Below are 21,446 nucleotides of genomic sequence, written 5' to 3'. Positions count from 1 at the left end.
GCTCTCTTGGCTCCATGAGGGCATGACCTAGCATGCACCGGGGCAGTTTGGAGCCAGATGTGCAGCAGGCTTTTCGGCACCTCCACAATCTAAGTCTGGAAAAAGGCCAAGTCCCTGCTTTGAGTTGGAGGAATAGTATGCGACATTTCCAAATTCAGTTGTCTATTATGTGTGTTTTTGGGAGTTGTGTACTAACTTTATCAAAAGTTTCCAACATTATTTTCCAAACTAGAGAAATAAGTCATTTTAATCGCGGTGACTGTCTGTTTCATTTGATCGCCTGCAATGATGACGTTTCTCCTTCACACATGCGTCAGTGTTGTGGTTGTCTGCCAGAAGCTGTCATTAGTCAGACTTCTTATCCACTTTCAATCCACATTTTTACCTCGTACGTTTTTGTTTATCTTTGTCTCTTCAACTATATATTCGCACCTTATGAAGGATCCAAAGTCTTGAGGATATTTTACCTTTGTAATGTAATGGTGAGATGGGAACTTAGGCTTTGGAGTCACCTGTGATTTTAATATTGCTGTGCCAGTGGCCCTGAGCTTTGAGCTTGTATCTGATTCAGAAGGAGCTCAGCGTTTGCGGTATCTCCACATTGAAAAGAGGCAGTTAAAAGTTATTCAGGGATCTGATCTTGATGCTCCCTTTGTGCCTCGCTGTGGAGGTCCCCAGACCCAGAACACACTCGATGAATAATACATATCCCATCTGGCCTGGGAATAACTGGGGATCCCCCAGGCTGAGCTAGAGGATGTAGCTGAGCAGAAAAAAACCCCCTGGCTGTTGAAACATCTGCTGAGTGTGCTGCCAACTTGAACTCCACACAGACTGGCCGAGAAAAATAATGGATTTGGTATTGACATAATTGTATTTGATTAATATATCACTCTTATTCCCTGTTTTTTCTTCTTTCTTTAAGTAGTTATCTGTAATTGTTGATATGTATCTTGTGGTTTGCTGGTCTTATTTTTAGTAAAATCTTGAGAAAAATGTTCTCTTTCTTTGCAGAGGAGTTCATTGTGGCTGCTCAGAGGTTCGGTCAGGTGACACCCATGGAGGTCGACATCCTCTTTCAGCTGGCTGACCTGTCAGATCCCCGAGGGTAAGCCAGACACGCGCACACGCACACACACACAAAGACAGCGTTAATACCTCAATTTTGATAATGTATCTGTGTTTTGGGTATAACTTGTAGTCTAGGGATGGATAATACAATCTCTGAGGAAATAATCATTAGTAATGTGGACATGAAGGCCAAGCAACTTTATGCATTTAATCTATGTTTTACTCAGATAATGGGAACCCACAACTGAATTCATACTTAAGTCATTTAATGTTTTACTTAGTCAGTCGGGGGAGTTGTAAGTCTATCCTGCACTTTCCCCCCATGGCGCACCTTTAGCCCCGGGGTTGATACCTCAGAGAGACAAGCGCTTTCTTCCTTCTCAAACTCCTCTGCAAAGGATCAAAAGACATGACTTCATCAGTGCCAGAGAATCCTCTTTCAGTCCAAAACCAATCCAAACTCCCATTTATTTTAGTAAAAAAAAGGGCAATCCATTCCCTATGATCCGTGGCACACAACAACTGTATGCGTTTCACATTCCCCCACTTCCTTTGCGTCTGCCTCGCGGCCCAACCAGCGCACTCATAATTCCTAACCCCGGCCTGAGACACCACCTGATTATTATTTCTGGGCAATGGGATACTTTAATAGCCCTCTCCACTCCCCTTGATTGGAGATGCGAGAGATAATAGCCCCGATATTCAGACAGAGAGGGGTGGGAGCGGATTTGGCGGTCCCGGTTTCCCTCAGCCTGGGAAATCTGGGATCGCCTCTGAGATGCAATGGAAAGACTCAGAAAGGCAGTAGTTTTACATCCAAAGGTTAAATATCTTTGTTATACTTGGATGGATGGATAAAGAATTGGGAGTCGTCAGCTCCTATAGATCAGTTGTCTCGCGCAATCATGCCAAGCACAGGCGTAGATTTTTGAATGCCACAATGTTTTCAATGACGGCAAAGTATCCGTAAAGTTCGAGTAACTTCAGACAGACAGTAAGTGCTGCCAAAGGTCATAGCCTTGGTGATGTATCCTGAAATATTATATTCCTTTGAGAGTTTTTACAACATCTGAAAGTTACTTGAAACCTCTCCTCTCCCTCTCCTCATCAGACGTGTTGGTTTAGTGGACATTGAGCAGATCGCTCCGCTGGAAGAAGGCGCCCTGCCCTACAACTTGGCTGAGGTCCAGAGACAGGTACAGCATATGAAGACTTGTTGATGTGTTTGGTTTCCTCTTCCACAAGGGCAGCTCTTTTTTTGAGTTTCAATACATTCTCGGGGGCCAGATGTCGCCACGCAGATTTATAATTAAGGTTAATGATATCTCCTGTTCACTCCTAATTAATCCCTCGAACCACAACTTCAGTTGGATGCCAGAATGACACAATTCATTCAGTGAGATGTTATAGACTTACGTGTTAACACAGTCAAACTTTTTGTCAGCTAGAAGTGGAACATTTGTCCCCAAACCTGCCAGTAATGATTAGTTTCAGAAGTTCATAACAAGGTTCAGTCCAAGCTGTGTCCACGTAACTTTCCGTAACAGACTTAAAGAGACTTTTTTTGAGAGAAAACACTTCTAGACCTCTCCTTGACATGTGTGGTTGATGTCTTACAAAAACAACAGAAAAAACTCAGAAATCCATGGAGGAAAAGTCCAGAAGGTCCATCCTCAATCCTAATGATTCCTTTAAATGCTTTACAATGCAAAATAATAGATGCGCAGAGACTTTGCAGCAGCTAACAAGAGCAATTTGCAATGAAGAGGAGGAAGGGTGGGTGGTGAGGGAGTACGGACAGCCAGACAGATGAGCAGAGTTTGACTGTTTTCCTTCCTGATCTGAGTTTGGTTGCCTGTTGGGTTCCAGCACTACACTGAATGCTTGGCCAGGCCATATTGGAGCAGGCGGGGGCCAAAGGGGAGAAAGCAAAGGGGCCCAGCACTACACAGACGCCAGTCCCACCACAATGAGCCACTTTAGGCCCTTGTGGTTTGGCCTCAGGGGCTGGCCGCCAGCTAGCTGGAGCTCTCTCCCCTCATCCTTCGGTAGTTCTCTCCATTTCCTTTTTTTGATCTACTCCTTTCTCCCTCTAACTTATTTCTCTACATGTTTGTCGGTGCGACTTTTCTCTCTGTTCCCTCTCTCTCCCGCAAACATCCACTGTTTCTGCAGTCCTCCTCCTGCTGCTGCAGACAGAGCTGAGCAGGACGGGAGAAGTGCAGAAGGTTGTGTTTCAAGAATACATTTTGGCAGGAGGAAACCTCTGGGAATGAATTGTAAAGGGGGGTGGGAGTCCAGTCTGACAGGTGGACCTGTTCTAGTGTTCTCCCATCCCCCTCACACACTCACACACACATACATACTTACAACTCTCCACCCCCCCCCCCCCCTCTCCCCAGGGTCGGGACCCGGGCAGAGCAGACAAGGCAACAGGTACCTCAGGTGGAGGGGGAGCGTGGCTAATGTTACTGCGTGGCTAATGCTGGCTACTAACACTCCTCTGCTCTCTGCATGATGGTGATGATAACAAGGGTGGACCAAGATCACCCTGATTCCAGTTTTTTTACACGCCTTTACAAAATAGTCGAGACCAATTCTCAGCACGGCATAGGGAAGTCTCTGAGACAGTCAAGTGAAAAACCGATGATAAGTTCTGCATATATGTGAACTTAAGTAGAGTAGAGAGGATGTGCATTTGAAAAGGCATTATAAACTATCACTCATGTGTTTTGTGAGTAAAGTTTCTTATAAAGATATTTCTAAAAGAAACTCTGGGACAAAATTAGACAGTATATTATACTGGAGGACAGAAAATGATACCTAAAACTAAGGAAGCTTTATATCTTCTATATTTCTAACATAATAAACATCACACGTCTACTGCAGTGGTAATGAGTAGACCCATTGTACTTTCATTAATGGTAGCCATTACCATGCATTTAGACTAACTCTAACTAATTTGATGTAATCCTCAAACAATTAGTTGAATTAGCTGATGTCATCAAAAATAAATCTACAATTTGGATATTGTCTTGTTAATGCTTTCTGCCTCTGTTAAATTGAGAGTTATTAAAAGTCACAAAGACGTCATGATGGCATTTATTTGACCATTTTCTGGCATCACATAATCCATTTGTTATTTGTGCACTTTCTAACACCTTACAAACATTGACTTGCTCTTGTATTCAAGCTGCTTTCTTCTCTTTTCTACCCTCTCTTTCTTTGTTTCTATACTGTTTGAAATGTCTATCATGAAATTGGGACTTGCTGTCCAACCCTTTACAGCAGGTGTGAAATTTGATTGGTTGAAGAGCCTCTAATTGAGCCTGCAGGGTGGTGGAATTAGATGTGTGGCGTTCAATGTCTTATAAGAAACAGTATTGTAGTGTATTTGGATTGGTAGAAAGAAATCAATGAAACAATGACATGCCTCTCTGTTATTAATTCACTGTTGTCTTCTGTCTCCTTTGTTTCTCCCCCACTGTGTGAGCAGCAGCTGGGCAGTGACGTCTCCCGGCCCATCCTCACCCAGGTGGCAGAGTCGGCCTACAGGTTCTCCCTTGGCTCGGTGGCAGGGGGTAAGAGTCACGCGCCATTGGCTCCCTGCATACCTTCACCCCACCAACCTGCTTGCGTGTCTACCTGCCCACCCACCCCCCCCCCCCCTCGCCCTCTGCTGTCCTCATAAGAAAAGGGTGAGAGAGAGAGAGAGAGAGAGGACAATGGCCCCTCTATTGCCCTTCCCCTTGCGTACAAGAGCAACGGTTGCTCCCCTGCTTAAAGAGAAGTGCTCCCTCTCTTTCTTTCTCTCTCTCTATCTCTTTCCCGCCCTTCACCATCCTCTCTCCCGTCCCTCGCCTCTCTGGGAAAACCCTCCTGTGTGGATTCTATTGTACCTGCGTGAGTGATCAGAGGGAGGGTGGGGGTGGGGGTGACGGGTGGTGCCTAGGCCTTGTGTTTGGCTTCAGACTCCCCACTGTTTTCTACTCCTCCCTCCCTCCCTCCCTTCCTTCATTCCTCCTACCTCTATCCCAAGGGAGACAGCTTAATAGGGAGGTACTGGTCCACCGTCCCTTCTTCTGCCTCGGTCTCTCTCTAATTAAGTCTGTCGCCTTGGGTCGGTTCTTTTTGTTTGTGTCCGTCTGAAGGGCCAAAGACACTGGAAATCAAAACACTTCCACGTCTTTCTTAACCCCAACCCCACCGACTTCCCCTTCCTCCTCCGCCTTTTCCTCCTTTTTAAAGGGTCAGCACACCCGAATTACAAAGACATATTTTCTCACCTATCTCTAATTGTTGTGAGCAGAGCTACCTGCTTTTTGTTTGATTTCCACCCCAGTGTAAGCCAGTAAGCTGAATACTGTTGTAATGCTCACAGTCACTCTATTACTTCTGTCTTTATGGTTTGCCCTAACAAGAATTACATTTTTACTAAACTTTATCTGCACAAACTTCTCATGAATTGCTTTTCAATGCCAGAAAGGTAATTCTTCATAGAAGCCTTGAAGATATTATCATTAAACACAATATGAGCCTAACAACATTCTCTTCTCTCTACTCATACTCAACTGTTCTGTAGCATCCATTTTTTTATTACTCTTCACTTACGAAACACCAAAATGTAAGAGTCGATACAGATGGAGATAAAGCTATAGTGGCAATCATAACAGTATACCACCTACAGTATGTGAATACATGTATTAAAAAAAACCATCATGACCAATATCTAAAGAACCATGTTTTATGTCTCTGTAGCTGTGGGGGCCACAGCAGTGTACCCCATCGATCTGGTGAAGACCCGCATGCAGAACCAGAGGAGCAGCGGCTCCCTGGTGGGAGAGCTCATGTACAAGAACAGCTTCGACTGCTTCAGGAAGGTGGTGCGCTACGAGGGCCTCTTCGGCCTTTACCGAGGTCAGTATGCATGTGTGAGGTCAAATCAAGGCATACTAATGCTATGGCAAACTGAACAGTTAAAAACATCTTTAAGGACTTCGTGCAGCATCTTTCCTGCATTTGAAACAAGCCAGGTTTATTATACATCAGTTCCCACTTGGAAGCCATGCAATTGACTGCTTCTTGAGCGCATAAAATGCAATGGTTTTAGCGGAAATGCATTTAGGAAGTAGTGACATGGAGTTTGTAAAAGGATGTTTGGATATTGCTATTGTTAATGAGGCTCCTGTTTACTTTATTTGATCAAGGAGTTTTACATTTGGAGATGTTCCTCTTTGAGGCATGCAAAATAAAGACCTATTATAATTCAAGGTGACACGCGGTGAGTAATAGATTTTCTAATGATAGTTTTACGGAAGGTACGGAATTCCTTCAGGTACCATTCAAAATGTGTATTTACAGGCAGCTTTTCAGGAAAGAAAACAACTCACAGGTAGTCAAATCCACAGAACAGGTTTTTAAGAGGAGAGCTGAGATGTGAGAGAAGAAAGAAGAAGTAGAAGGGACAATAAATGTGGAGGGGAGAATCAAAGTGTAGGGTGGACAGGAGGCTGTATGAGTTCACCTCTCTGCTGACCTATCTCCTTTGAAGTGATTACCGGCTGGCTGGGGACTTTCAGTGCAGGACAAAGAACGTCACACGCAAGGCCACATACCTTTAGGCATGTGTCAAGATGTGGTGATGTCGCATGTCTGGACTTACACACTTGTGCGCAGACACTGAACACAAGTATGTAGGCTTACACACAGGGACATGCAGGCGACTACATTTAGGTACGCACATACCAGGGCACGACATCCCTAATGACTACCTGTCCTGTCTTCAGGAGCCGGGGTTAGGGTGTCTGTGTCGGTATTGTTGGGCTTGGATTGAAAAAAGTCCCCAGGAATGGTGGCAGGACCTCTTTTTTTTAATCCCATGGTTCTGATTGACAGCACCGGGCTCCCGAGAGGAAACTTGAATGCTTGAATATCTGTGGGAAACACCGAGGCCATTAAGGGTGGAAAGGCTTCACAGACGCAGAGACAGACAGGTCTGGCTCCAGATAGATGGCCAGACGGGGATCCTGACAGCCGAACTGTAGTTATGTAATACAAGTTGAAAGCGCCTTTACTGAAAACCTAAAAAAATAAGTCTGCTCAGCTCGTGAATGTGGAATCAGCAGTGCAAAACTGGCACAAATACTGATGTAACATAAAGCTGGGATCTCTCATTAACAAAACAGTGCAAGAGAAATGGGAGCATGTTTTTATCGGCATGATTTAGCCAAAATAAATGTCCCAACGTGTGTGTGTGTGTGTCTTTATTCTGTGCTGAAAGTGTGTCAGCATTTGGGAAAACATTTATAAAACGTTTTATTTTTTATGAAGTTTTATGAAGTCCAGGCATCAGGTCTTTGTGCCAAGATCCAAATGATGTGTGTGTGGCCTCACGGCAAAAACTACTGTGGAATATCAACTGTGTTTGTTACTGTGTGTGTGTGTGTGTGTGTGTGTGTGTGTGTGTGTGTGTCCATGCTTCTTGCCTTGGGGCTGGGTAGGGGGCCAAGTTTCATTGTGCTCCGTTGTGATTATTTTGTTTATTTTTACCCTGCTCTGGGTTGTAATTGAGGTCTGCGTAAACTTTTGGTCGGTTTGTTTTATACTCTGCCCTTTTTTCCTATTCTGGGAAGCAGTTTCTCTCCCTTCCTCCTCTCTTCACCCCCTTCTTCCTCTCCCTCTTGTTGCTACTCTGATGTCCCCACACTCCACATCAATAGATTTCATTAGCGTCTGCAGGATCTCGCAGGGTCGGACGCATGCAGCGGGAAGCCACACATCATGTGGAGTGTGTGGAAGTGGCATATGTATATGTGTGTGTGTGTGTGTGTGTGTGTGTGTGCGAGTGAGTGAGTGGGGGTACCACAGCACTATTTTTTTTTTTTTTCTAATCATCTCGTCGTTTTCTAATGATAGGTCTCGTACCACAGCTACTGGGTGTGGCGCCCGAGAAAGCCATAAAGCTCACAGTAAGTCCCTGCGATAGAAAGCACACACACACACACACACACACACACACACACACACACACACACACACACACACACACACACACACACACACACACATAGATATCCATCAGGTTCTTTCATTGCTTTAATCTCATATAATGTGATAGATACTACACATACACACAGATAGATAAAATGAAATGAAAAAGTGCAAATAACGAACTGAGCGACTTGATTTTATTCATTTGTTTCTACTTAAAACAATGTATATTGGCTGTACATTTACACCATGTTTCACCATACCAGTTTATAAAATCCCTTGCCTGATCTTCGTGTTTTTAGGTGAATGACTTTGTGCGAGGAAAGACTCGACAGAAAGACGGCACCGTCCCGCTGGCAGCCGAGATCCTGGCTGGTGGATGTGTAAGATAACATCATTTGTTACAAGTGTTGAACTGGTCGTGACTCCAATTATTTAGTGCTCTAAAACAGTATTTATTACACTGGATGTTACGGTGCCATAAATATCCCACAATGCAATCTGGCGATGAGGATGCCTTCGAGATACAGGTTTGCATATCAGGTGTTTGCAGGAAGAGACATGGTTGTAACAGCTCAGCTTCCATAACATTCATACCACTGTTGATTTGAAGTATGTCGAACAAAGTGCACTGTAAGCGATTTTGGTGATAACAACCTGGAGACGATTTATGACGGATCAGCAAATAAGTGTTGCATTCAGGGGCATTTCTTTCATCCCATCAACTTTTAAAATATATCAGTGAAATAGAAAAAAAGGTGTTAAAAAGCCGTAATTATTTTAGCATTCGGTAGCTCTCAGTACTTATTAAGAAGGTTCTTTATATTTCCAAGTTAACCATACCTGACTTACTGCAGACTGTCTGGATTTAATTTGATTTCTGAATGAATAAAACAGCAGTGCAGCGTTCCTTAACTGAGTGAGGGTGTCTAATGACAGCCACAGTTAGGGACTCAGTTCTTCACTTAGAGTCTCTGACAACTCCAATCTCCCCTTTTAACTTCTACAAGACAAATTTCAGTGTGAATATGGCCTGAAATATTCAGCATATTTGCAACAATTTGCAAGTTATTTTCTCAAATACAGTCAGCATTACTTTCACCTTCTTTTCCATAAAAGTCCAAACATGAAGCCTCGCTCTCACCCTCTTCATCACCCTGACTCCTCAAGTGCTCTGTACTGATATTATCTGGCACAGTACACAGACAGTATATACAGTACCAAGGCAGCATACATCTCTTAACTATGTTTACGGGTTTTCTGAGTGCCGCCTCTTTGACAGTTGAGCAGACAGACACGGAGCTGTTTGGAGTCCAGGAGTCTCTGTTTGTTGATGGAACGTAGAGAGATCAACACATGAAAGGGCAAATGCTTATACAGTACATGCTCGCGTGGGTGTGTGCCATGTATGACAAACAGAAGAGTATACAGGTGCACACACACACACACACACACACACACACACACACACACACACACACACACACACACACACACACACACACACACACACACACACACACACACACAGACGATTGCACACACACACCTAGACGGAGGAGATGAAGATTGACAGCGGCTGCTACCTGAGACCTCGACCAGTCTGTTACCTGCTCCCCTCCCATCATAGGTTTTGATCACTGAGCTGTCACAGACTACCCCCAAAACACACACACACACACACACACACACACACACACACACACACACACACACACACACACACACACACACACACACACACACACACACACACACACACACACACACACACACTCTAAGGTTTGGCAGCTTCAGCCTGAGCAAATGAAAGAAGGTCTTTCACTCAACCCTCTTTTGATGCTGATCACTAAAGCAAAGTATTTCAGGATACACAAGTCATTATGGGTTTGGCTCCACTCAGGCACATTCAATTGACCTTATGAGTTCTAGAAATATATTGAAATAATGTTTTAGCACGGTACATTTGCTGTAAATTTAGTTTTTGTGTGTGTGAACGATTTTAGTTTGTGACAAAAATGAAAAAGTGTAGCAACCACAGGAAAGTAAATCTACTGAAGAAATGTTCTGCGCTGCACTGGGTGTGAAAAGTAGTGGTAGCCTGTTTTATACAAACTTATATGGATTCAGAAGCAGAACAATAACAGATGTATAGGCAGAGGAGAGGATAAATGTGGAGGAGAGGAGTGTGGATGGATGGATTTTTCCTCTTTTCCTCAGTGAGCCGTCGTGACAGCTCCTTTCATCCTGGCTGAGGCCCCGGTGTTAGTGCTGGCACTGCACTCTGCCTGCCACTTTATCTTACACACACACAATCACACACACACACACACACACATAGATGTCGAACCCTCCTGAACCCTGTTTTAGTGAGGCTCCAGCCGCAGCACATGAAATCTGTTTATATCATTTGGTAGCTGTGAAAGTGTTGGTTTGGACCACAGTGTCAGCCTCAGGTCCACAGTCTATAAAGCAAGAGACAGAGACAGGAAGCAGGAGAGAACAGCGGAAAAATAATGCTAAAGCTCACTTTGTTTCATCCTCCTCCTTTCTCAATGAGCGGTTTCGCCTCGTCCTTTTATCTGGATCTTTCCTTTTGTCCTGCTTATTTAATTTCTTCTAAAGGAGTTAGTTCAACCCAAAATATAAATACATATTCTTCCTCTCCTTTAGTAGTGCTATTTACCAATGTAGTTGGTTTGGAGTAGAAAGTTGGAAATATCAACATAGAGATGTTTGCCTTCTCTCAAATATAATAGAACTAGATGGCTCTTGGCTTGTGGTGTGTAGAGCGCCCCAAAAAATACTTGGAAAACCTCAACAGAAATGTCTCTTTCCAGGAATCGTGACGCGGTTACTGAAGATTATTCAAAGACCTTGTTGAGAGCAGTTTCTCCTAGGAACTATTTTCTTTCTACCAAACTACACCCTCCAATGAGTGAGCCTCTTGTCCATTAGTAAATTCATGCTCCATTTCTATATTCTTTGCGGGTGTCGTTGGGTAGAAAAATATAGCTCCAACATGAGCAGAACCATACTGTCCCTTTAAACACACTCCTGTCCTCTTCTCACCTACCCTCTCCCTCCTCTGTCCCTCTAAACCTGTGGCTCAGCACCATTAAGCGGCAGTGCTGGGTTGCCAGTTTCTAATGATTATTTGGTAAGAACGGCATGCCCTGTTGACTGAGCTGGCTGCATGCTTATCTGGCAGTTACTGGCCTGCATTTTAGGACTTAAGTTACACAAAATACTTTCTGGGTCATTGCTGAGAGAGGGAACAGGGTGAGCCCGAGAGTGAAAATACAGTAATACTCTGTTTGTGTTCATTGTGAGGGTAGTCTTTGTAATGAGTTTCTTATTCAGGCATTATGACCTTTATGAACATTATCAAAGGATCTTATACACACACGAAGACCTGCGCATATAGCAGTAAGGGTGGTCAGTACAAATGAAGTGTTATTTATGGAGTAATGTAATGAGTTTTTAGCGTGTGAATGTTTTAGTCCTTCAAACTTTACTAAACTCTTGGTATGCTCTCTGCAGCCGCGCACACATAGCCAAGAGCTGTGATGCGTGCATAAGGTGCTGACGTCCCAGGTTTCTAAGGATCACCTTGCCTTGTAATTACCTGGGAATCATCAGAGAGCCGCCGACGCTGTCACTCCATAATCACAACCCTCCACCTCTCTGCCTCCACCTCGACCTTCCCTCACTTCTGTTGTTTGGGCTACACCTCAGTCTTGTTTCTCTCTCACCATCTTTTTCTCTCTCATTAGACCACTTTGTTTATTTTCCTCATCCTCCAATCGTCCTGGATGCTCAAAAGCTTTTGGAGTTGTGTTCCACAGTAAAGTAGGAACGTGGGACGGTGAAGTGCAGAGAAAGTCTCTCCTTTTTCTCTCGTGTTGTCAGGTCTAATTGTCAGCGTGTCTCTCTGAACAATGTTGTTTACTCTCCACGACTAAGCAACATCTCCATCTCCAGACTCATTAGTTTCCAATTGAAGCAGCCAACATTGCTCGAGGCTGGAGCCAATAGCCTCTTGATGTTCACACTATTAGCAGCACGTAATCAAGGAATTTATTTCTATAAAACAACTCATAAAGAGTTAGCTGTGAGATGTAGCAGCTTTATAGCGGCAGCCCTCCTGCTATTCACAGCCTTTACTGTGTGTTATTTAAAAAACACACCTTCAATGAGACTATTATGATATGTGTGTCTCCCTCCTCCCTCTCTTCTCGTAGGCAATACATGGCAACACTTAAAACTGAGGGGAAATTGAAAAAAAATTGCCCATGTTGCAGATTCGGAGCTTGATGGCTTCCCGTAAGGCACGAGGCGACAGGCACAATCCATCATTCATAGCGGACTGAAGGAGGGGGGAGAAAAGGAGTGAAACAACAACAAACAGAACAGGCCTATTTAAGCCAGGAATGGCACCATGGTAACCGATTGCTATCTAATTGGGATGTGCCGCCCTTTTGCGTGTAGCTACCGTAACCACTGGCAACCGTAGCAAGAGAGAGACAACATAAGAGAAGATGAGAGGGATCGTTTGAGGGGAGGTCAAAGCAAGAGAGAAAAAAACTAAAAAAGGACATTCAAACAAAAAGACAGTTACAGGAAGGCACGGAAGTCAGAATAGACCACGAAATAAATCCTCAAACGGTGTAAACATTTCTCCATATCGGGAAGCATTCTGGAAGTGCCGTCATGTTGCCTGACTAGACGCAGTTAACCGTTTGTCTCGCCGCAACTATACCTCCGCAGCTACCTCTTATACTTAAAAAGCCCCGCCAACTTGATGGCCTCACACAAACCAGTCTGAACACGCCGCAGTATTGTTGCCCTCACAAGTACAGGTTTGGAGAACGGTGTGAAGTGAGAGGTTAGAGGGAAAGAGAGAAGTCAGAGTCCCCGCAGGGCCTGAGTGATGAAGACAAACAGCTGACAGGCTCCTCTGCATCAGCTGGATTTCCCGCTCCTCTCCTCCTTTTCCTCCTGTTTGTTTTGCAGCTGGTTGCTGAGGTGGCACTATTAAGTTGCATCACTTATTGCAATTCAAGCAGTAACACAAATATTTCTTGATTTTTGTTAAAAAACACAGGCAACGTAAAATGACATTTGGTGCTGCAGCCAGTATATTAACGTCAGTTTTCATGTTTGACTGAATTATCCAATCTATAATCTCCTCTTTATGTTTATTTTATTGATTTATTTGTGTTCCATCAGGCCGGGGGATCCCAGGTGATCTTCACCAACCCTCTGGAGATTGTAAAGATCCGTCTGCAGGTGGCAGGAGAGATCACCACGGGGCCGAGGGTCAGCGCATTGTCCGTCATCAGAGACCTCGGCTTCTTTGGACTTTACAAGGTGAGAAACATTGCAGGGGTCAGAGGTGCACAATTCTGAGCTACCAGTCGTTCTCCAAGTCCATTCTTCTACACTGCTACAGTATAATGATGTTATCTGTTTGTATCTGAACAGAAAATACAGTTTTATCTCTTGGTTTTTTAAGATAAAGCCAAGAGATATATGAAGAACAAATGAAAGGGCAGTTTTTATACGACTTATCTACAAATATACATTTTATAAATCTGTGTTTTTACACAAGAAAATGGAGCTTTACAACATTTCTTGTTTCCGAAGTTGATATTGTAATGTAATTTGTATAATTAAGAGCAACATAATCCCAGGAAGCAGCTAACTTGAAATGCTACAGACTACATACTGGAAAGAATACATCAAATACTCAGTCATATCTGAAGTTTTCAGCTCGTATCTTTATTTGGCTGAAGTCACAGTAGGGTCATTATTGAGTGTTACGTGATTCTGTGAATTAAGAGATGCACTTTTCCTCCGGTCCTCTCAACAATGATAACTTCCAACTACCATGAATGCCAAAATGAAGTAGAACATTAGTAATTTAACCCCCGTCTCCCTGCATTAAAACACATAAACCCCACTATCTAATTTAGCCAATTTCCAATATATGTAAGCAAGCATCTTAATAATTCCTGTCCCACAAAGAAAATAGTTAGGTTATTCAATTTGAAAACAGTTATAGGTTGAAGAAATGAATTATGCTAAGGGTCTGGCCACTAAAACATGTGGCTCAAAGTGATCAGATATTGAACAATTTGATGAAGTAGACTAAAATTGAAACTCACATGTATCATAATGGAGTCGTTCAGGAAACCCAAAGCCATGTTTCCTGTATTACCGTTAGATTTGTTGTGACTAAATTAATTAGACGTCCAGTATCCATTCTATTGTATTTTTATCAGATTTCACAGCAATCCATTATTTTCTCATTACTGCTGCGACCACCTCATATATGATTTTTCTAGGAACTCAAACACCATTATACGTTACTTCCCCCCACATCAGCAATGATTGAAATCAACAATTCCATGTGGTCTTCTGTTCAAGAACAAGAAAAGACACAATTTATTCTAAAAGCTGTATTTACCCTTAATTGCCATAATTGATATTTTTCAACGGCACGGGGCTAAAGATTACAGAGCACGGTTTGACCTTATTAGAGTTTTATGATATTATGCACCCAACGCATTGTAAGGCAAGCGTGACAGATTGTAGTTCATAAGGGGCTAATATAAATGTTGCGTTGGTGTGTTTTAAAGACTATTTTCTACATTTTATAATCATTATTCTTATAACTATCGTGACTTCTAACAGCCGTAAGGTACACAGACGCTCTGTGGGGGTTTTTGTGCTTCAAGTTAGACATGAAAGCTATGGGAATCAATGACTGAGCTGCGGCTATTGCTAACATCAGTAGTTTAACTAGAGAGATGAGGACATTAGCCCTGAGGGTAAAACAGAGCATGTCTAATTAAATTAGACAAATAAGTCCTAATGGAGCGCTGCAGGGGACGCTCCTCTTTAACTGTAAACACAATCAACTGTGGAAATGTCAATCGCATACCTGGGGTTGTATTCATTTGCAAGTAAGATGATGGCATGTGTTTTGTCAAAAAAGTAGTAAACTATTTTTCAGTAAAGATCAAGCCTTTCTGAGACAGGACATACGTTTTCAGACTGATGATTATTAACTTCACTGGACTGAGGCTGCAACTAACTATTGTTTTCTTAAGCGATTTATTTTAGGATTCATTTAGAAAATGTCAGAAAATATTGAAAATGTCAATCCCACTTCCTGAAAGTCAAAGGTGATATCTTTTTAAATATCTTTTAAAAAAATGTTTTTATCTAAAAGCCAAAGATATTCAGTTAAATATGATATCAAAATAATGCAAATCTCCCTATTTGCATTTTCTGCATTTTATCACATACAAAAAACACACACAAGGAACCATCAATACTCAATTTGTGGCAATAGAGTAATAACTGACTGATCTTTGCAGGACTCATCACTCTGATTTGTCTATGTGGTTTTCTGTCTGCTGATGTGACCACCTGTCAGCTCAGACAACTTCCACGTAAACCTTTAGCTTCTTTTAACGAGGCAGTAACACAGCGTGGAGCCTCCTCTCGTCTCCGTCTACCTGCCTCTTGTTCCTGTGTTTGTGTGCAAGCGCTGTCACTCCCTGTATATTTATGACTATGTTGAAGTGTTTGCATGTGTGTGTGTCCACAAAGCTACTGTCTCCATTCAACTGTCTGTGAGAATGTTGCATTACACAGTGTGTTTGCATGCTTGATTGTGTCGGTCTCCTCGTCCATGCATAGAGAGGAGACAAAGTGTATTGAGAAAGCAGTAGCGTTGGTGGAGGTGGTGGAGGGGAGGCGGGGTGGAGACGAGCTCCAGCCTGCAAGCTCCAGACGGGCTGGCTCCGGAGGGGCTGCACCCAGGCACAGAGCTGCCTTTGTCAGGGTAATTATCCTGACGCTCACCCTACGCTGGTGGAGCTACTGGTCGGTACTGGAGGGTGGCTAACGCACTAGCGCCACCACTCATCACTGGGTGAAAGCTGTCAGTGTAGGAACATCGACTCATGGTTATGCACATATTGAATCTATGGGCCATTTTGCATTTTCTTACTAAAGTAAATCATTGAATTTCATCGGTGTCATAGAAATCAACAAAGGGGAGAGGAGTAGTAAGTAAAAGCACCAGAGTGTAGGAATAATCTGTTGCAAGTTAAAGTGCAAAACATTGAAATACTCAAGTACAAAAAGTAGTTCTTAAGCACAGTACTTGGATACATTTACTTAGTTACTTTACACCCCTGGAAATCAATACACATTCTGTCAGCCGCCGTTCTGCCACTGCATTACCCAACAGCATCGCCCTGGTGTTAAGGTTTTACTCCCAGCCCCTGTGACGCTGCTTGTCTGTCCTGCCTCGATAGAATCTCCCAGCTTTCAGCAGCCGCTCGGGCCCCAGCAGCCAACAGGAGGGACAGACAGACAAGAAGTGCCAGAGAAAAGAAAGGGAAAGAGATAGCCCAGGTATCTGCCAATCCTCCCTCTGTTTGTGTGTGTGTAGGAACCAAAGGATTATCCCATAGGAGTTAAATGAAGCTGTCCTAAACAGGGACACCCTGCCCGGCGCTTTAAACTCCTCCTGTTGACTGTAGCGACTGTATCAAGACGCTGGCAGCGGGCCAACGGGCTTGAAATACAGCAGGAAACTCAATAGGCCTGATGATACAGTGTGTTTACAGTGGCAGACACGGAGTCGTCTCCCTCAGCCAGTCTGTCTTTCTCTGCTTTTTTCTTCTCTTTTCTGTCAGCTTTGCTCTTGGAGCCTCCTCCCTCACCTGCTGCTCAGGACACAGATCGTTTGCATATGGAGAGACATGATGTGTTTGACATGTTGTGGTCGATACTTCACTCCGACATGAGAGCTTCAGGAGTCTTTTGGAAGTTCTTTCTTTGGCAGTCACATCAGTGGAGGCTTTAATATCTGCTTGGTGAACAGACTGATGTAAAATATTGTGGCTTATAAAAAAAATCAATCCATCTTCAGAGACCAGGGCGCCGTTACTCTTCCTCTGCTCTACTTTCTAAAGGTTTAACTCTTTATATACAGGACCTTAAACATCTCCTTTTCCCTGTGTGTCTTTCTCTAGGGTTCAAAGGCCTGTTTCATGCGGGACATCCCATTCTCAGCCATCTACTTCCCCTGCTACGCTCACCTTAAGGCTTACTTCTCCGAGGAGGACGGCAGGATAGGGCCGGCCAAGATGCTGCTTGCTGGAGCGCTGGCTGGTAAAACACTTAGGCTCTTTATTCTTCAACAGAAAGATTGAGAAGTACGATAAAGTCAACTAGTATCCCAACACAGGGGGCTCTCATCGTTGGCAGAAGTCTGGCGGAAGACACCAAATGACACATTTCAACAAACATTGTTGCACCTACCACACACATAGTAATGGTACAAAGCAGGTTGAAAATGTGCAAAGTTTCAACCATACTAACTATAAGAGCATTCTTACAATCACACTATCACAATCGAACCATCAATGACTCCTTTCACATACAAATAGCCACGTAAATATAAGAATATTAATTATACAAGCATTAAAATCTAATGCATTGTGATGGTCAGTAATGAGCCGTTGTTAAAAAGCTCAATGTAGACCACCAACAGAAAAGCTCAACAAATCTCAAACTTTGTAACTCAGTCTGTTAATATCAGCATTACTGCAAACATCTCGAGACATAACTCAGTGTGTATGACTCTCATGATGCCAGGTGACATAATTAACAATCTGATGTTGCATTTTAAAGGTTTAGCAATTTCCTGCATTCTGTCTCGAGTGTCTTGACATTTGTGCAAAATCATCATCAACAAGTCGCTGAGTCAAGAGCACCAAAGTTTATAAAAATCCTCAGCCGGGTCCAGTTTTTCCGTCTTTTTAACAGAGTGTGAGAGCAGGTCTCCCTCTGCTCTCGCCTCAGACCTGCAGCAGCAGCAGAGCTCAGAGTTGGGAGCCAGCAGCCTCCGACCGCAGGCTCCACGGCGGTAGCTGCTAATTAGAGCGCTGCGCGGTGATTGGGGACGGGGTTTGGAGCTCTGCAGCAGGGAAGCGGCTCACATGCCTGCCAACCCGGCTAACAGGGAAGCTTTCCAACCCTAATACACTGCACATACACACACACACACGATGCAAGCGCACACTCATGTTTGTGCATACTTTCTGCATGTTCTCCCTGCAGGAATGCATACGGTCCTCTGTAGGTTATCTGTCATAACACCGAGCAAAGAGGCCAAACATCCACTGATTACATAACAACCGTATCATCAAAATATGATCCAAAGGAGAGTTTAAGCGCTTGATTTACCCCTAAAGTAAACAACAGAGCAGCACTCCTCTGCAAGTTAAAAGGCTTCGGAACATTTGCATAAAAGATTATTTGTGTAGAGTCCTCGGAGATGTGTCAGCAGCACTCTCTTCTCGAGGCACAACATGGAAAAATCATAAATCCTCCCTCCTCCATTTTTACTCCGGTCTCTCACCACAAGACTGGCAGCCACGGCCCACAGACTCGGAGCACCCAAACGAGCCTCATGATTTCTTTTTTTTTTCCTCGTTCGTTACTTCGACACATTTATCATCCCTCTTTCACATGTATTTATCAGCGGTTACAGCATTCTGGCAATTAGTGTTTTACAGTCGGCACAGGAAATTGAATTACACGCTCAGTTTGCACAGCATTATTTAGCTAGGCATTACTCCGGTCTGTGAAGAGCAGAGTGCCGGACATCTCTCACTCATGTTACATCTGCATGTGAGAAGGAGTTAATGCGCGGCCTTATTCACTGTGGGGTGTGAGCAGTATAATATGTTTTTAGTCGTGTAAAGCAGCATTAACTACAATGGATCATCAGTTATTCGCTAGAGTTACTTGGTTCCTTCTTCTTAAAACTGAATTTTAGAATAGGACTTCTACCTCGCTAGAGAACACACGTTATGGTGTGCAGACTGTAAAGCCCTGTGAGGAAAATAAGTGGTATAGGTTTGTATAATTATTCACTGTTCATACTCACGAAACAAGCCGCTGTTTTAAGAAAGAACAAAAAGAAATCTGCAGTGAAAAGAACAGTTTCAGTGCTGTACACTGGGGACACGACCTTCATAGCTAAACTAAGTGGTATCAACACAATAGGCTGTCGCCACATAAAGAAAAATGGCATAATTGATATTATAGGATATACCACTGTGCCATTATTCTGCGGATTTTTAAACATATTTCTTTGTGGAAGAGGAAGTGTATGCATCAGGTCTAACTTAATTCCCTTATTCCTAAACTTTCAACAAGTTTCCTCAACAAAAACACAGGAAGCTTCCTCTCCTTTCCTCTCATGTCTTCCTCCTTCTTCTCCTCTCCTCTCCTTTCCTCTCATGTCTTCCTCCTTCCTCTCCTCTCCTTTCCTCTCCTCTCCTTTCCTTTCCTTTCCTTTCCTTTCCTCTCTTCCTCTCCTTTTCTTTCCCTCTTTCCTCTCATTTCCAGTCTTCTCTCCTGTTTCCTTCATTTTCCTTCCTCTCCTTTCCTCTCTTCCTCTATTTTCTAATTTCCCATCCTCATGCCTCTTCTCTTCTATCCTTCTGTCTACTGTCCTTAACTCTCCTCTTTCCTCTCCTTTCTCCGTGTTTTGTTTATTTTCCTCTTCTCGTCTTTTCTCCTTTTTCTTCCTCTTTGCCTTCCTTTTTCTCCTCTACTTCTCTACTTCTCTCCGTATCCCTCCTCTCTCCTTTCCTCTCCTTTCTCCTCCTCTTTCCTTTCCCTCTCTCCTTGCCTCTCCTCCTCTCCTCCTCCTCTCAGTGCAGGTGGTCAGTCTCCGCCGGGTGCCGGTCTCTACCTAATACTGAGTTGATTAGGCTTTCTGAATAGCTCGTTTGGCCTCTACGAAAACCAAGAAGTCAGAATAAATCGTCAAGAGGGCAGTTGATGGTAATGACCGAGCCATCAATGATTGAGCCCATTCATGGCTGAAGTGGCTGGAGTGGGGGCTCCGCCGACCCTCCCTCCAGTCAGCCAGTCACTCTCAGCTCGGGGCCCAGTGTGCATTGCTCTCATTACCGGCCATTGTCTGGTCCTGTTCAAACGGCTGTAAGAAAGTGGGAGAGGGAGGAAAGGAAGGAAAGAAGGTAGAGATTAAATAATGGCCTCGCTGGTGGTATGGATTAGTTGATGGGGCCGGCCCCTACTTGTGTACAGTGCACGTATGCGGCAAGATGGTCAAGATCCAAGATGACGTGTTTTAAAAAGGAGCGAACAAAGAGTGCTGAAACCACTCTATCAGACGTGGTTAGGATGGTATGCAAGGCTTCATTCCATCTCTGAATGCGGCTTCTGCAAATCATCTCATTTGTTTAGGCCTGATTTAAAAATGTCTGCTCTATTTAGAGTCAAACACATCCTACTGTTGGAAAGAGAAAGCACCGCCTGACTAAACAGCTCTCACTCTCCTCTCCACAGGCATGCCGGCGGCCTCTCTGGTGACCCCGGCTGATGTGATCAAGACCCGGCTGCAGGTGGCGGCGCGCGCCGGTCAGACCACCTACAGCGGCCTGGTGGACTGCTTTTGGAAGATTCTCAGAGAGGAGGGACCCCGGGCCTTCTGGAAAGGAGCTGGAGGTAACGTTCGCTAAGGCCAACGTCTAATGATTAAATTACTGTTTCACTTTGGTCCCGGGTTTCACTTCACAGGCCTTATGGTGTAGGCTGCTGGGCCGTGTGCAGCCTGAGAGAAGGTTTGCAGGCTGTATAAAATGATCTCTATTATCACTCGCTTTTTTGGCGGGAAACAATTTTAACCTTTGTTCTTGTTTGAACAATACATTTACATAGGCTAGTGTGTCCCTCTCGAGAAGTGAAGCATTTATATTTCACTGTCATCGCAATTATTAAGAAATGTGTTCCAATCGTTTTTTTTGTTTTGGCTTTGCAATACTGTGTTTAGTAAAAAAATATATGATTTAGATAATATGGATGATGTCCAAAACAGATTAAGCTGCAAATGTATGAAACACATAAATGAGCCTGTTACTTAAAGATGAATGCACAGGATGTATTTTCTTCTGTTTTGTACACATTTTTTGGAATGACACTGAAAAACAAGTATAAATAATCTTTCTTCAATGAAATGACACTTAACAAATAACCACAATAAAGTCAACTGTTTCATTCCACAGGCCATAATACTATGAAACGCCTGAGCTCTGTATGTGCCTCCATAAGCATTCATCTGATGTCATCATACAATTTATTTATCTTATTTATCTAACTAGCTATCACTTTAAAAAACAGATGTAATTACTGTACAATATTGAATGTTACATGCTGTTCTTGAGTGTATCAGATTCTATGTGTATATATTCTTCTGCTTGCACTATTTATATTCTGTTTTTGAATTTTGATGTCTTTATAAAACTATGTTGCGTTGTTGG

At 43.4% G+C, this 21,446-nt stretch overlaps 1 protein-coding gene across 1 annotated transcript in view; it reads left to right on the top strand.

The window, feature by feature from the left end:
- LOC134875301 (electrogenic aspartate/glutamate antiporter SLC25A13, mitochondrial) overlaps positions 1–21,446 on the top strand; it is a 44,855-nt gene that overhangs the window by 21,127 nt on the left and 2,282 nt on the right. The window contains exons 8-16 of the mRNA XM_063899829.1: positions 1,015–1,108; positions 2,183–2,267; positions 4,568–4,652; positions 5,830–5,988; positions 7,987–8,039; positions 8,364–8,444; positions 13,294–13,434; positions 17,121–17,259; positions 20,476–20,634. Coding sequence (XP_063755899.1) covers positions 1,015–1,108; positions 2,183–2,267; positions 4,568–4,652; positions 5,830–5,988; positions 7,987–8,039; positions 8,364–8,444; positions 13,294–13,434; positions 17,121–17,259; positions 20,476–20,634 — 996 coding nt within the window. The remainder of the gene's footprint in view (positions 1–1,014; positions 1,109–2,182; positions 2,268–4,567; positions 4,653–5,829; positions 5,989–7,986; positions 8,040–8,363; positions 8,445–13,293; positions 13,435–17,120; positions 17,260–20,475; positions 20,635–21,446) is intronic.

Source organism: Eleginops maclovinus, chromosome 13 (assembly GCF_036324505.1).
Source record: "Eleginops maclovinus isolate JMC-PN-2008 ecotype Puerto Natales chromosome 13, JC_Emac_rtc_rv5, whole genome shotgun sequence".
Classification (NCBI taxonomy): Eukaryota; Metazoa; Chordata; class Actinopteri; order Perciformes; family Eleginopidae; genus Eleginops; species Eleginops maclovinus.
The sequence above is the reverse complement of the archived record's forward strand: the minus strand, read 5'-3'. Positions and strand labels throughout refer to the sequence as shown.